The 15,115-nt window shown below is 36.3% G+C and overlaps 1 protein-coding gene across 4 annotated transcripts in view; it reads left to right on the top strand.

Moving 5' to 3' along the window:
• Window positions 1-12,483, top strand: part of immp2l (inner mitochondrial membrane peptidase subunit 2) — a 105,489-nt gene extending 93,006 nt beyond the window's left edge. For 2 of the 4 annotated variants that reach the window (XM_058767828.1, XM_058767827.1), the window contains exons 4-6: window positions 5,520-5,585; window positions 6,316-6,418; window positions 12,073-12,483. In XM_058767828.1, the coding sequence (XP_058623811.1) occupies window positions 5,520-5,585; window positions 6,316-6,418; window positions 12,073-12,216 (313 nt within the window). In that variant the 3' untranslated portion in view covers window positions 12,217-12,483. Of the gene's footprint in view, window positions 1-5,519; window positions 5,586-6,315; window positions 6,419-7,810; window positions 9,207-11,741; window positions 11,870-12,072 lie in introns of those variants that run through there. The other 2 variants (XM_058767829.1, XM_058767830.1) reach the window with 2 other exon arrangements.
• Window positions 12,484-15,115: the final 2,632 nt, after the last annotated feature.

Raw genomic sequence — 15,115 nt, 5'->3', positions numbered from 1 at the left:
GCGGGGCTGTTACATCGCTCGATTTTTACCGTCTCTCTCTTCCCTCTGCATTTTCATACTCCCACTTTCTCTCTATCTGCGCTGTGCCCGTGAGGCTACGACTCTGATAAAGATACGCTATTTGAATATTCAAATGCTGACGACTAGATCAGTGCTTCTCAAGTGGTTTTGCTCAGATTTGACTTTGAACATTAATCGGTTCAGTATCTCAAAAGGGATCACTGAAATGTATTCATGTAGACAATACACTACCAGTAGTACTATTCAAAAGTTTGAGATTGGTAAGATTTTAAAGGGATCGTTCACCCAAAAAATGAAAATTCTGTCATTAATTACTCACCTTCATGTGGTTCCAAACTCGTAAGACCTTTGTGCATCTTCATAGCAGAAAGTAAGATATTTTTGATGGAATCTGAGAGCTTTCTCACCCTGTAGACAGCAACGCAACTGATACGTTCAAGACCCAGAAAGGTAGTAAGGACATCATTAAAATCTTAATGTTATGAAGTTACGAGAATATTTTTTTCTGCGTAAAGAAAACAAAAATAACGACTTTATTCAACAATTTCTTCTCTTCGCTTTGACGTAGAACCCAGATATGTGAACACACATCCAAGACTTGACACGGAAGAGAAGAATTGTTGAATAAAGTCGTTATTGTTGTTTTCTTTACGCAGAAAAAAATATTCTCATAGCTTCATAACATTAAGGTTGAATCACTGATGTCACATGGACTATTTTAACAATGTCCTTACTGCCTTTCTGGGCCTTGAATGTGTCAGTTGCATTGCTGTCTATGGAGGGTCAGAAAGTTAATCAAAAATATCTTAATTTGTGTTCAGAAGATGAACAAAGGTCTTACGAGTTTGGAACGACATGAGGATTACGTGAGTAATTAATGACAGAATTTTGGGTGAACTATCCAAATCCAAACATAGTGTACTGTTTTTAATAGAAGTCTCATATGCTCACCAAGGCTGCATACAGGTGCTGGTCATATAATTAGAATATATATACATTTACATTTTACATTTATGCATTTGGCAGACGCTTTTATCCAAAGCGACTTACATTGCATTCAAGTTACAGTTTTTACATTTTATCAGCTCTAAATATCATCAAAAAGTTGATTTATTTCACTAATTCCATTCAAAAAGTGAAACTTGTATATTATATTCATTCATTACACACAGACTGATATATTTCAAATGTTTATTTCTTTTAATTTTGATGATTAGAGCTTACAGCTCATGAAAGTCAAAAATCAGTATCTCAAAATATTAGAATATTTACATTTGAGTTTGAATAAATGACCATCCCTACAGTATAAATTCTGGGTATCTCTTGTTCTTTGAAACCACAATAATGGAGAAGACTGCTGACTTGGCAATGATCCAGAAGACGAACATTGACACCCTCCACAAAGAGGGTAAGTCACCATCATTACTGAAAGGTGTGGCTGTTTACAGAGTGCTGTATCAAAGCATATTAAATGCAAAGTTGACTGGAAGGAAGAATTTGGGTAGGAAAAGGTGCACAAGCAACAGGGATGACCGCAAGCTTGAGAATACAGTCAAGCAAAGCCGATTCAAACACTTGGGAGAGCTTCACAAGGAGTGAACTGAAGCTGGAGTCAGTGCATCAAGAGTCACCACGCTCAGACGTCTTCAGGAAAAGGGCTACCAAGCCACTTCTGAACCAGAGACAACGTCAGAAGCATCTTAACCTGGGCTGTGGAGAAAAGAACTGGACTGTTGCTCAGTGGTCCAAAGTCCTCTTTTCAGATTAAAGTAAATTTTACATTTCATTTGGAAATCAAGGTCCCAGAGTCTGAAGGAAGAGTGGAGAGACACAGAATCCATGTTGCTTGAAGTCCAGTGTGAAGTTTCCACAGTCAGTGATGATTTGGGCTGCCATGTCATCTGCTGGTGTTGGTCCACTGTGTTTTCTGATGTCCACAGTCAACGCAGCCATCTACCAGGAAATTTTAGAGCACTTCATGCTTCCTTCTGTTGACAAGCTTTATGGAGATGCTGATTTCATTTTCCAGCAGGACTTGGCACCTGCCCACACTGCCAAAGGTACCAAAAGCTGGTTCAATGACCATAGTGTTACTGTGCTTGATTGGCCAGCAAACTCGCCTGACCTGAACCCCATAGAGAATCTATGGGGTATTGTCAAGAAGGAAGATGAGAGACACCAGACCCAACAATGCAGATGAGCTGAAGGCCACTATCAGAGCAACCTGGGCTCTCATAACACCTGAGCAGTGCCACAGACTGATCGACTCCATGCCACGCCGCATTGCTGCAGTAATTCAGGCAAAGGAGCCCCAACTAAGTATTGAGTGCTGTACATGCTCATACTTTTCATTTTCATACTTTTCAGTTGGCCAAGATTTCTAAAAATCCTTTCTTTGTATTGGTCTTAAGTAATATTCTAATATTTTGAGATACTGATTTTTGACTTTCATGAGCTGTAAGCTCTAATCATCAAAATTAAAAGAAATAAACATTTGAAATATATCAGTCTGTGCGTAATGAATGAATATAATATACAAGTTTCACTTTTTGAATGGAATTAGTGAAATAAATAAACTTTTTGATGATATTCTAATTATATGACCAGCACCTGTACATTTGATCAAAATATACAGTAAAACAGTAATATTGTGAAAATAAAATAACTTTTCTATATTAATGTTTTATAATATAATTTATTCCTGTGATGCTAGAAGACTGCAGTACATAATTCTAAATGTAGGCTGTTTAAAACATTTATTGAGGCATTTTTTACCCAGCTCTCCATAATAAGAGCTTTCCTAATTTTTTGCATATTTTTTCCAGTTTGGCCAACAGCTTTTGTGAGATATAATCGATATTGGAAGTCTTTAGATAAGTCTCTCTTAACTAGGCTCTTGCATTTACTGCAAAATCCTACTTGGCAAATCAGAATATATTCTCCCAGCATGCCGTATGCAACACTTGAGATAAACACCAACAACATTCAGGCCTGCAGAAGTAATGAAAATCACAAATCAGGCTGAGCGTCAGAGCTGTAACAGAAGAGGTGTGTGTGTGTGTGTGTGTGTGTATGATGGATGGAGGCTGCGCTAGAGCTGTTTGAAGATTTAACATTGCATAGGTTCTGACAGGGAGCTTGAAGTGAAGCGTTCATTGAATTTTATTTCTTTTAATCTGAAATTAGATTTTAAAGAAATGAATTTTAAAACAGAAAAGTTGCGTCAAGAGTGGTCTCAGACTTTTGGAAACTCATCGAACTCTTATTAAAAACTAAAGTAGATCAACTTTATTCAATAAAAGATAACACAAAATGTCCTTCCAATATCTTGTGAGATATCTAAAGGAACAGATTTTGTTCTTAGGTTCCTAGATTTTTAAGACATGGTGTTCAGACTGTCACAAAGAAAGTAGGCAATTTCTCACCAAAGTGCTTGCTCAGCATTTGAGAGACGTTTGGCTCCAAAGTACACACTTCAACCGTGAGAAGTCATCTTATAAGAAGCCTTACAGGGCGTGTTGCAGCTGAGAAAGCGCTCTTGCGGAAAGGCAACAAGCAGAAAAGATTACTGTACATGAAATTCCATAAAGCATGGAGTGACAGCTAGTGGCAGAAAGTTTCAGACGTGGATGGGATGAGAAGTTTGCAGTCTCCTGGAAGACAAGGTTGCAGCTCGGTCACAGTCAGGGTCATTGTGGGTAATGATGTGGGGGATCAGGTCAAAACTGATGGAACAAATACTTCAGACGCTACAAATGTAACACTTACAGAGATCTGACCTCAAAATAAAAGCTATGTGGGATCAGCCTGGAAATATTAGGGAACTTGGGATTGCCAGGCCTGAAAAAGTCATGGAAATAATTGTAACTTTAAAGAGTCATGAAAAAGAAGTTGTACACTGAAAAAAAACGTTCGTTGACTTTACTAAAAAAAAAAAATTAAGGTAAGTGTTGCAATCAATTTATTTTAGCTACATTTAAATAAACAAATTTAGTTGACTAACTTTCAACATTTCTTTTTTAAATGTAGCTAAAATAAATTGTTTGTAACCACATACCTTAAAAAAATAAGTATCATTTTTTTAGTGTATTCTTTTGCAATAAATTGTGCTTTGTGCCATTTATCATGAATACTATGAAAATGAGCATTGTGTATATAGATTTATATAATTTGGTTTTGAACAGTGTTATTTTAGTATTATTTATATAATCTTTTAGTATTTATTAATATTTTGAATTAGTTTTATTTATTTTTCATTTTAGTAATTTTTTATGTACTTTTGCCATTTTTTCCATTTATATTTTTATTTAACTTTAATTTATTTTATTTCAGTTTTAGTAGTTTTATTATCTTAAATAGTTATATTTATTAACTATATTTATTTCAGTTAGTTGCCAAGACCATATTTCTTGTAGAAGTTTCCTTGTAAATTATTTGTCTAATAGTGTGGGTTTTTTTTTTTCATCTAATATTTATGTTTTATTTTATTTTAGCTTTATTTCAGTTAAGAAAAACTATTTTAATAGTTGGTCAACACTGGTTTTGAAAAATCTTTATTCAGTGATATTAAATGTCATAAAAATTGGTGTAAATTTATTTTTGGAAATATAATAAAGTAAAAAATAAATAAATATATAAAAGTCACACTATGAGATATAAAATTGCGATTATAGAACATAAATTTACTAGATATAAAGTCACATGACACATGAAGTTGAAAATATGAGAAATAAAGTTGCAATTTTGAGATTTAAAGTGTTTTTTTGTTGTTGTTGTTTTTTCGGCAGAAACTCTTCTGTGACAAAAAGAGCCAAAATTCATAGACGAGTAAAAATATGTGACCCTGGACCACAAAACCAGTCTTAAGTAGTACAAGTATATTTGTAGCAATAGCCAACAATACATTGTATGGATCAAAATGATACATTTTTCGTTTATGCCAAAAATCATTAGGATATTAAGTAAAGATCATGTTCCATGAATATATTTGGTAGATTTCCAACTGTAAATATATCAAAACTTCATTTTTGATCAGTAATATGCATTGCTAAGAACTTCACTTGGACAACTTTAAAAGTGATTTTCTCAATATTTAGATTTTTTTGCACCCTCAGATTCCAGATTTTCAAATTGTTGTATCCCGGCCAAATATTGTCCTATCATAACAAACCATACATCAATGGAAAGCTTATTCAAGAAGTATTTTACTTTTCCTACATCTGAAGTTTTAGGCATTGTTCCAAATGAGTACACTAAGTGAATCAAGTGAAATATGATCTAATAATATTGCGCCCTGAAAATGAAGAGTTTTGACATTTCATAGAGTCTTTTCTTGACTTATTCCAGCAGATAAGACCCATCTGGTCTCTGAAAACTGTCCCTAATGCCCCATAATCCACTGAGCTCAGCAGCATCCTCAAATAAACCAGGAACAGTTCTGTCATCAGTATGCAAATGTTGTAGTCGTACCATCTCATATCTGCTCATTCCTTCTGCAGGAGCCCGAAGGACCCTCAGCAGAAGATCATCAAACGGGTCATTGGGATCGAGGGGGACTTCATCAAGTAAGTTTGTCCCAAATTAAGTTATGAATGAGGTAGAAATGACGTTTGATGGCATCATGATTGATTCATGGGTTTTAATGGCGGAAAATGTTTTGTTGCCTGAAAAGTGTTTACTCAGACTTAACAGGCCTTTGTAGCACCACTAGAAGGATCTGTTTGAGCTTATTAAACGTGCCAATTCAGGCTTGGTCCTCTTTAAATGCTTGTATCGCACAAATGCACCATTTAGCCGTAAGTGTCATTAAACATTAATGTCTCATCAAACCATTCACGGCCAAAAGCATTACATCTCAAGGTGATCTTGGGATTCAATTGAGGAAATCCCAGGCCTGATGACTTCTCGAGGTTGATTTCGAGATGATTCATATGACGAGGAAGTTCATTTTGTTCTGTGATGGCTGATGAAGAAAAACTACCATTAAAAATCTGAAATTTGCTTCACGCTCTCGCTCTAAAGCGCTCACAGCACCGCCTGCAATGGATATGAGCTATTGCTGTGTCAGAAAGTCATCTTAAATATGAAACAAAGACTGCAGCAGCTGTGCGAACATTAATTATTGATCTTAGATTTAGAGAGCGGGCCAAGAGCCAAATGCAGGATTGGTGAATACACGTAGCTGGTCAACTGTAACATAAACAGCGAGAAATGAAAAATAGCCTGATGTTTTCCTGCATTAAAAGCAGCCAGAATCCATTACTGTGGTAACGCATTATTTGTTTCTATTATCAGAACGCTGGGATATAAAAACCGTTATGTAAGAGTTCCAGATGGACATCTGTGGATCGAGGGGGACCATCACGGACACAGTTTCGACAGCAACACATTTGGACCGGTAATCCATTAATTGGTGCTTGCTAAGGACAAAATCTCATAGACATGCACTGACATAGATTGAGACTTAGGAATTAACTTTAGCATAGCAACACCGTAGCAACAACCAACAGCAGCCTAGAATCATGCCGGCAAGTTTTGCAGAACTCTTCAGTTGTTTTTTTTTTTTTTATATATATTTAAAAAAGAAAATGTATTTTAAACATTTTGATATTAACTGATATTAGGGATGGGCATTTTGAGAAATTTTAAATTGACATAAAAAACTTTAATATAAGCTTAAAATATTAGCCTACTACTTTAAATTAATAGTTGTTTTATTCATTTTATATTACCAATAAGACTTGCAAAATAACATCAAAATTTAAAAATAGCATTTATATTATCAAATATTAATAAAATTATAAATGTAATTAATGTTTTATATACACATAGCCTACCATTCAAAAAGTGTATAAGATTTTTTTTTCAGTAAGGATGTACTAAATTGAACAAAAGTGATGGTAAAGACATTTATAATGTTACAAAGGATTTCTATTTATTAAGTAAATACTGATTTTTATTTATTAATAATTTTTTTTTATTATTAATCAAAGAATCCAGAAAAAATGTGTCACAGTTAAATAAATACTGTTTTTTTTGTTTGTTTTGTTTTTTTTACTTTTTTACTACTTTTTATATTATTAATCAAATAATCCTGAAAGAAAAATGTGTCACTGTTTACACAAAAATATGAAGCAGGATCATGTGATACTCAAGACTGGAGTAATGGCTGCTGAAAATTCAGCTTTATCATCACTGAAATAAATTACATTTTAAAATGTATTCAAATAGAAAACAGGTGTTTTAAATTGGAATAATATTTCACAATTTTCCTGATTTTTGCTGTTTCAAATAAATGCAGCTTTGATGAGCTTCTTTCAAAAACATTAAGGCCTGGTTTCACAGACAGGGCTTAGACTAAACCAGGATTAGGCCATAGTTCAATTAGGATGTTTATAAACATGCTTAGAAAAAAAACATTACTGGTGTGCATCTTGAGACAAAACAAAGGCACTGATATATTTTAAGATCAGTCAGTGCAAGTTTCTTTCAGTTGAAACAGCTCAGATTTACATTTTAGTCTGGGACTAGGCTTAAGCCTCGTCTGTGAAGCCAGGGATAAAATCTCATCGACTGTAAATAGCATACATTAAAAAATTATTTTAAAAACAAAACTGATTTAATTGTTGACTATAGCAGGTAAAGATGCAAAATAAAAATCAATTTGGTATTGATTTTCAAATTCAAAATAAAATAGCATATTACTAGTCAGCTACAGTACAAAATATGTCTCCACCAGTCATTTTCTCAGGCATGTTTCTAGATGCTGTACATTTGTCTGATCCCACAGGTGACCGATGAAACTGTCTTTAAGGCTGCAGTTTCAAAGGATCTTTTCTGGAAGTCACCACCGTAGGCAGATTTCGCCACAAATAGACTTGTTTATAAAAAATTCAACAAACACCGACAAAGATTGCCGCTTTCTGGGGACTTTGTTAACAGCCTTGATGCGCTCGAATGCCCCTGCCTGTAATGTATAGAGATTGAGGTATTATTGGTTCTTTGAAGAAGCTTCTTTGCTGAATGGCTCCTCAGATACATTATTAAACATAGCAGTGATTCTCTCTCTCATCTCAACTCCGACTGTGACACGACTCGCAATCATTTGCAATACGTCAAGATCTGTTGTTCAGATTCATCCTTGAAATGTTTTTAAATGTTTGGATTTGCTTACTTGGACTGAGAAAGAAAAATAAATCGTCTTGTCCATTTAGTCACTGACTCAGCGCGATTCTGTCGCGTTCGTTCAGTTTTGATGATTTTGCACCGGCTGAGGTTTTCGAGTGTTTGTCCTCAGGTGGATTTTTAATGATGTTTCTTGTCAGAAAGCAAATGAATATGTTTGTCACTGAACCATATACATCCTAGGTCTCTTTTATTATTGTTTCACATCCATTACCCAAAACGCTTTTGGTTTTCCCCAGACACCAGGCCGGAAAACGCAAGAGAGGGGTGTGAGATATATTTGGCAAAAAACCATCAGGTCATATATCACTAAGCAAATATTCTCGCTGGATGTTTCAGGCAATTGCTTTCACTTTTGTCAGTACAGACTGTGCGGTTACCTTGACTTGATGTATTATGCTGCAAGATGTGTGTGTTTACGTGCGTGTATGGAGGGGGAAAAAAACATGTCTTTTTGCTTAATGTCTTTTTCGAGGCAACATTTAAATCTTTCTGAGAATTTAGATTGATATTTAATGCTGCAAAGGCTTCTAATGTTGTTGTTCGAAATATTTGGATTCTGAAATAATGACAAGACTCCAGCATTTCACAAAGCGCTGATTGAAAGTCAGGTCACCATATCCTGACTCTCTGAGACCGTGTTTATTTTGCCCACAAAACACTGCAAAATGTCACACGGATTCGACTCAGACATCCAATTTGTGGGCTTAAAGGGACAGTTCAGCCAAAAATGAAAATTCTGTCATCATTTAACTCATTTAGTTCAGAACCTCTTCCGAACATCATTGTTACAAACCTGTAGGGCAAACAAAATGTTGTTTTGGACCCCATTGACTTTCATTGTATGGACAAAACCACTTTTTGGCTTAAAGTGTCTTAAAGACTGGATTTATTATTTTTAACAAAACTATTTTTTTTTAAAATCATTACTTGAAATAAATGTGTGTGTGTGTGTGTGTGTATAATTTAATTGAAGTGCGTGTGCGTGTGTGTGTGTATATACATATATATATATATATATACACACAGTATCTCACAGAAGTGAGTACACCCCTCACATTTTTGTAAATATTTTATTATATCTTTTCATGTGACAACACTGAAGAAATGACACTTTGCTACAATGTAAAGTAGTGAGTGTACAGCTTGTATAACAGTGTAAATTTGCTGTCCCCTCAAAATAACTCCATACACAGCCATTAATGTCTAAACCACTGGCCACAAAAGTGAGTATACCCCTAAGTGAAAATGTCCAAACTGGGCCTAATTAGCCATTTTCTCTCCCCGGTGTCATGCGACTCGTTAGTGTTACGAGGTCTCAGGTGTGAATGGGAAGCAGGTGTGTTAAATTTGGTGTTATCGCTCTCACTCTCTCATACTGGTCACTGGAAGTCCAACATGGCACCTCTTGGCAAAGAACTCTCTGAGGATCTGAAAAAAAGAATTGTTGCTCTACATAAAGATGGCGTAGGACGAAGATTGCCAAGACCCTGAAACTGAGCTGCAGCACGGTGGCCAAGACCATACAGCGGTTTAACAGGACAGGTTCCACTCAGAACAGGTCTCGCCATGGTCGACCAAAGAAGTTGAGCGCACGTGCTCAGCGTCATATCCAGAGGTTGTGTTTGGAAATAGAAGTATGAGTGCTGCCAGCATTGCTGCAGAGGTTGAAGAGGTGGGGGGTCAGCCTGTCAGTGCTCAGACCATACGCCGCACACTGCATCAAATTGGTCTGCATGGCTGTCGTCCCAGAAGGAAGCCTCTTCTAAAGATGATGCACAAGAAAGCCCGCGAACAGTTTGCTGAAGACAAGCAGACTAAGGACATGGATTACTGGAACCATGTCCTGTGGTCTGATGAGACCAAGATAAACTTATTTGGTTCAGATGGTGTCAAGCGTGTGTGGCGGCAACCAGGTGAGGAGTACAAAGACAAGTGTTTCTTGCCTAAAGTCAGGCATGGTGGTGGGAGTGTCATGGTCTGGAGCTGCATGAGTGCTGCCGGCACTGGGGAGCTACAGTTCATTGAGGGAACCATGAATGCCAAAATGTACTGTGACATACTGAAGCAGAGCATGATCCCCTCCCTTCGGAGACTGGGCCGCAGGGCAGTATTCCAACATGATAACGACCCCAAACACACCTCCAAGATGACCACTGCCTTGCTGAAGAAGCTGAGGATAAAGGTGATGGACTGGCCAAGCATGTCTCCAGACCTAAACCCTATTGAGCATCTGTGAGGCATCCTCAAACTGAAGATGGAGGAGCGCAAGGTCTCTAACATCCACCAGCTCTGTGTTGTCGTCATGGAGGAGTGGAAGAGGACTCCAGTGGCAACCTGTGAAGCTCTGGTGAACTCCATGCCCAAGAGGGTTAAGGCAGTGCTGGAAAATAATGGTGGCCACACAAAATATTGACACTTTGGGCCCAATTTGGACATTTTCACTTAGGGGTGTACTCACTTTTGTGGCCAGCGGTTTAGACATTAATGGCTGTGTGTGGAGTTATTTTGAGGGGACAGCAAATTTACACTGTTATACAAGCTGTACACTCCCTACTTTACATTGTAGCAAAGTGTCATTTCTTCAGTGTTGTCACATGAAAAGATATAATAAAATATTTACAAAAATGGGAGGGGTGTACTCACTTCTGTGAGATACTGTGTGTGTGTGTGTGTATATATATATATATATATATATATATATATATATGATGGTGGAAATGTGGAACTCTTTTCTATTTTTATTTTTTATTTTCTATTTTAATTTTCTATTTTAATTCTCTTTTCTATTTTTCTAAAGCCACTTTCTATTTTGTGATGCTCAACAGTCTTGTTCTGCACATCAGAACTATATTCTTAGGTTTTACTCCTTGTGATGGATGATTAAGGGAATTTGGCCTTTGTGTTCCTCATATTTATAATCCTGTGGAACAGGAAGTCATAGCTGGACAATTTCATGCTCCTAGTCACCCTGGTGTGCTAAAATATGTAAATATGAATGGGAATATACTTCAGAGATATTTTACTCGTAAGAATTTCTAGGGGTGCCAATAATTGTGGCCAACATTCATTGGAGAAAAACATTTATTTCATCATGAGATTTTCTCCCCACTTTCAATTGTTTTACTTCAATGATAGGTTAGAATTTTTTGAGTGAAAGATCAAAAGGATAAACAGTGCAGATTTATTTTCACAGCCACCTTTGCTCATATTTTTCAAGGGTGCCAATATTAGGCAAAATTATACTACATATATAAATAAAAATGACATATACTAAAATAAAATAAAAATAACATTTATTTAATAAATAAATAGCACTAAAAAAATTATAATGAAAACAGAATAAAATACAAATTTTAAAATAAAATCTAATTCAAAATATTAACAAATAGTGTAACTATAATAGTGTATCAGTGATACTAAATGGACCCAGTAAGGTTCTTCTCAGAGCTTCTCTATAGTATTTCAGACTCATATTGTGGTCTTGTCATGCTGTTAAACCCAAAGATTTGTGAAGTCTATATCTTCCTCTGCAGGTGAGTACATTATCACCCCTTCAAGTCCCTCCAAACCCCGCAGATATTTACAGAACCCTCCAAATCAGGGTTTTTTGGGAGCTTGTTGGATTCTCTCCCATGTCCTTCTGGCAATAAAAAGCAATGAGGTCCTTTTCTCTTCTAGCTTGAAATATATTGCTTTGTATTCACTAAATGAGAAAAGCATGTAATTCTTGTTTTAGTTGCTCTTTGTTATACGACAGTCTATCAAAAGCTACTTTCTCCTTAAGAAATAGACCATTTTGTTTGACTTTATGGAGTGTTTAATGGTAGTTTATAAGCAGAAGCTTGATTATTCTGATCTCCGCAGGTTTCTCTCGGTCTTGTTCATGGTCGGGCGTCTCACATCATCTGGCCGCCCAGTCGGTGGCAGCGGATCGAGCCGTCTGTCCCTCCAGAACGAAGACCACTGTTAAACTGGGACAGAGCAACAGAGGACGGTTATGATGACTGAAATGAAGGACAGTTATACAACCATTTTAACCCTCATGTACAGTAAATGTAAATCATGTGTTATGGACTATAGAAATGTTCTTGTTAAAACCTTGTGGGCCAAATCAGAGCCCACGAAAGACTTTCTGGTTTTTAGCCACAGTTAAGGCGATTATTGTCAGTTGTACATATTCTTGACCCTTTTGTCAGGTCAATGTCAATTCAGTGATCAGATGACTCTGCTCTATTATACTCTTTTCAGTTTTTATTAATAAATCACATTCATACAGTTATCTGCCAAATGAATTATTTTTAAAGGTCAATGGTGTATCTATATATAAATTGAACATTTTGTCCTATAAAAATCACACACACACACACACACAGAGAGAGAGTGAGGTTTATAAAACACCTAATTTTACTTATTAAAAAAAATTGCTAAACCCATCTTAGAGAACCAGTTGCTTTTAATATAAATATGTATTATACAAAATTAAGTAAATTATAATAGTTGTATTGCATTAACATTACAAAAAGTAGCTTATCCACTAGAATATCATGCCATAAACACCACATTTTAAAACGCTGTGCTCCTGTGGTAGAAAAATACCCTTTTTTGTATTGTTTTGTTCATTCTTTTATATATATTTAATAAAACATGCATGTTTTGTAATTATTATTTATCCAAATACATATTTATATTAAAGGGTTGCTCTACCCCAAAATGAAAATTCTGACGTAGCAAGGAGATTGGTAAAATAATCCATGTGACATCAGGGGTTCGTCCGTAATCCCGTAAACGAAGCTACGAGAATATTTTTTGTACGCAAAGAAAACAAAAATAACGACTTTAACAATTTGTCTCCTCCGCATCACCCTAGCGCCATTTTGGAGAGTATCCACTGAACGCAAACTGCGTATGTTGTCGTCCTGATGCCACATGGATTATTTTACCGATCTCCTTGCTACGTTTCTGGATGTTGATCATGTTAATTACATTGCTGTCTATGGGAGGATCAGAGAGCTGTCGGAATGCGTCAAAAATATCTTAAGTTGTGTTCCAAAGACGAACGAAGCTTTTACGGGCTTGGAACGACGTGGGGATAAGTGATTAATGACAAAATTTTCATTTTGGGGTGGAGTAACCCTTTAAAGGTTACTTTTTAATTGGTTCTCCTAAGATTTTCGACCTATAAGTAAGCTAACGACTGTTGTGAGCTTTGAAAGAGGCTAATAAAATGTTGCTCATGTGTCTTATAGTAATAGTTTACCCAAAAGTGTTCTCACTCAAGCCAAGATTTAGAACTGATTTAGAGAAATTACATCACATTACATCATGTGCTCACCAATGGATCCTCTGCAGTGAATGGGTGCCGTCAGAATGAGAGTGCAGACAGCTGATTAAAAACAACACAATAAGATGCATGTTTGTAATAACCAAATATGTCACAAATATGACCTTAATCCATAATATTGCTTGTTCCATCGAAAAAAGTCATCTCATCTGAATCGGGAGAGAAAAATGCACAGATCAAGCACAGAAGCAACCGTTTAAAGTTAAAATGACTTAATGATGGATTATTTATTACAAACAAGCAGCCTTTTACTTCACAAGATTTTAGTTGATGGACTGGAGTGTGTGGATTATTGTGATGTTTTTATCAGCTGTTTGAACTCTCATTCTGACGGCACCCATTCACTGCAGATGAACCATTGGTGATCAAGTGATGTAATGCTAAATCTGTTGCGATGAAGAAACAAACTCATCTACATCTTGGATGGCCTGAAGGTGGTTAAATTTTCAATAAATGTTTATTTTGGGGTGTACTGATACTTTAAACTCATAAAGTACACAAACTCATTCTTGAAGGGGTCTTTATATGGCAGCTATTTACAACTTCCATTTAATGCCAATACATTCAAGTCAAATTAAACTTTTGATTATGTTCTTCTCAATGTCATATCTGGCACATCCACCTGTTCTGTGCCGTGGATGAAGTATTTTCATATGCACAAATCCAGTGTAAAGCACAAATGGCTGCAATTTTATATTGATCTCATGCTGCCTAAGATAGATTTGCACTTAAATGCTATAGCTACGAATTTTCCGATTGCTCTAAGACAGGCTTCCTCGAGGGGGTCGAACATCATGCAAGACTAAACTCGATAGGATTTAATGTGAGTGGCCACAGGTCAATACGGATATTCGCACAAGGCTGTGATGAGTTCAATGGCTGTCAAACATAAATCAACACAGACAGCCCTAGGGCTAAAGTACGCCGGGGAATAGGCACAAATCTTAGGATACTGCAGGAACTGGAGATAATGGAGCCGCAGCCAAGCGGGGCCTGAAGATCCTTGATTTGTATGGTGCGTGCATGTGTACGACAGTAACGTGTTTTTCACATCTGACACTCTGCATTCGCTTCCCATTTGGAGTAAATAAGATGTCTTGCATTGGTGACGAAGCATGATTTCAATATCAAGCTTTTAATCTTCTCTAGAAGGACACGGGGAACGAGCATGTCATAGCAGCCTATTTCAGTTCCCACAAAGCTCTTCAGACGGGAAGCAATTTCTCATTGAACATGACAACCACATTATATACCCACAAGAGGAAATTGAAGCCCCAAATTGAATTTACCTTACAGAATCAGAGATGTGCACTTTGGATGTTGATGTAAATGCAAGATGAATTGTGTATCTTTCGCATGAAGCTGTTTTGTACTGGAGATACTCGCATGTGGTTCATCATGTGTTTTTAATGTTTAAATGGGGGTTATGTTGCATTCCATTCAACTCGGAAGAGAAGAAACTGTTGAATGAAGTCGTTATTTTTGTTTTCTTTGCGCACAAAAAGTATCCTCATAGCGTCATAAAATTAAGGTTGAACCACTGATTGCACATGGACTATTTTAACG

This window comes from Onychostoma macrolepis, chromosome 25, assembly GCF_012432095.1.
Source record: "Onychostoma macrolepis isolate SWU-2019 chromosome 25, ASM1243209v1, whole genome shotgun sequence".
Lineage (NCBI taxonomy): Eukaryota > Metazoa > Chordata > Actinopteri > Cypriniformes > Cyprinidae > Onychostoma > Onychostoma macrolepis.
The sequence above is the reverse complement of the archived record's forward strand: the minus strand, read 5'-3'. Positions and strand labels throughout refer to the sequence as shown.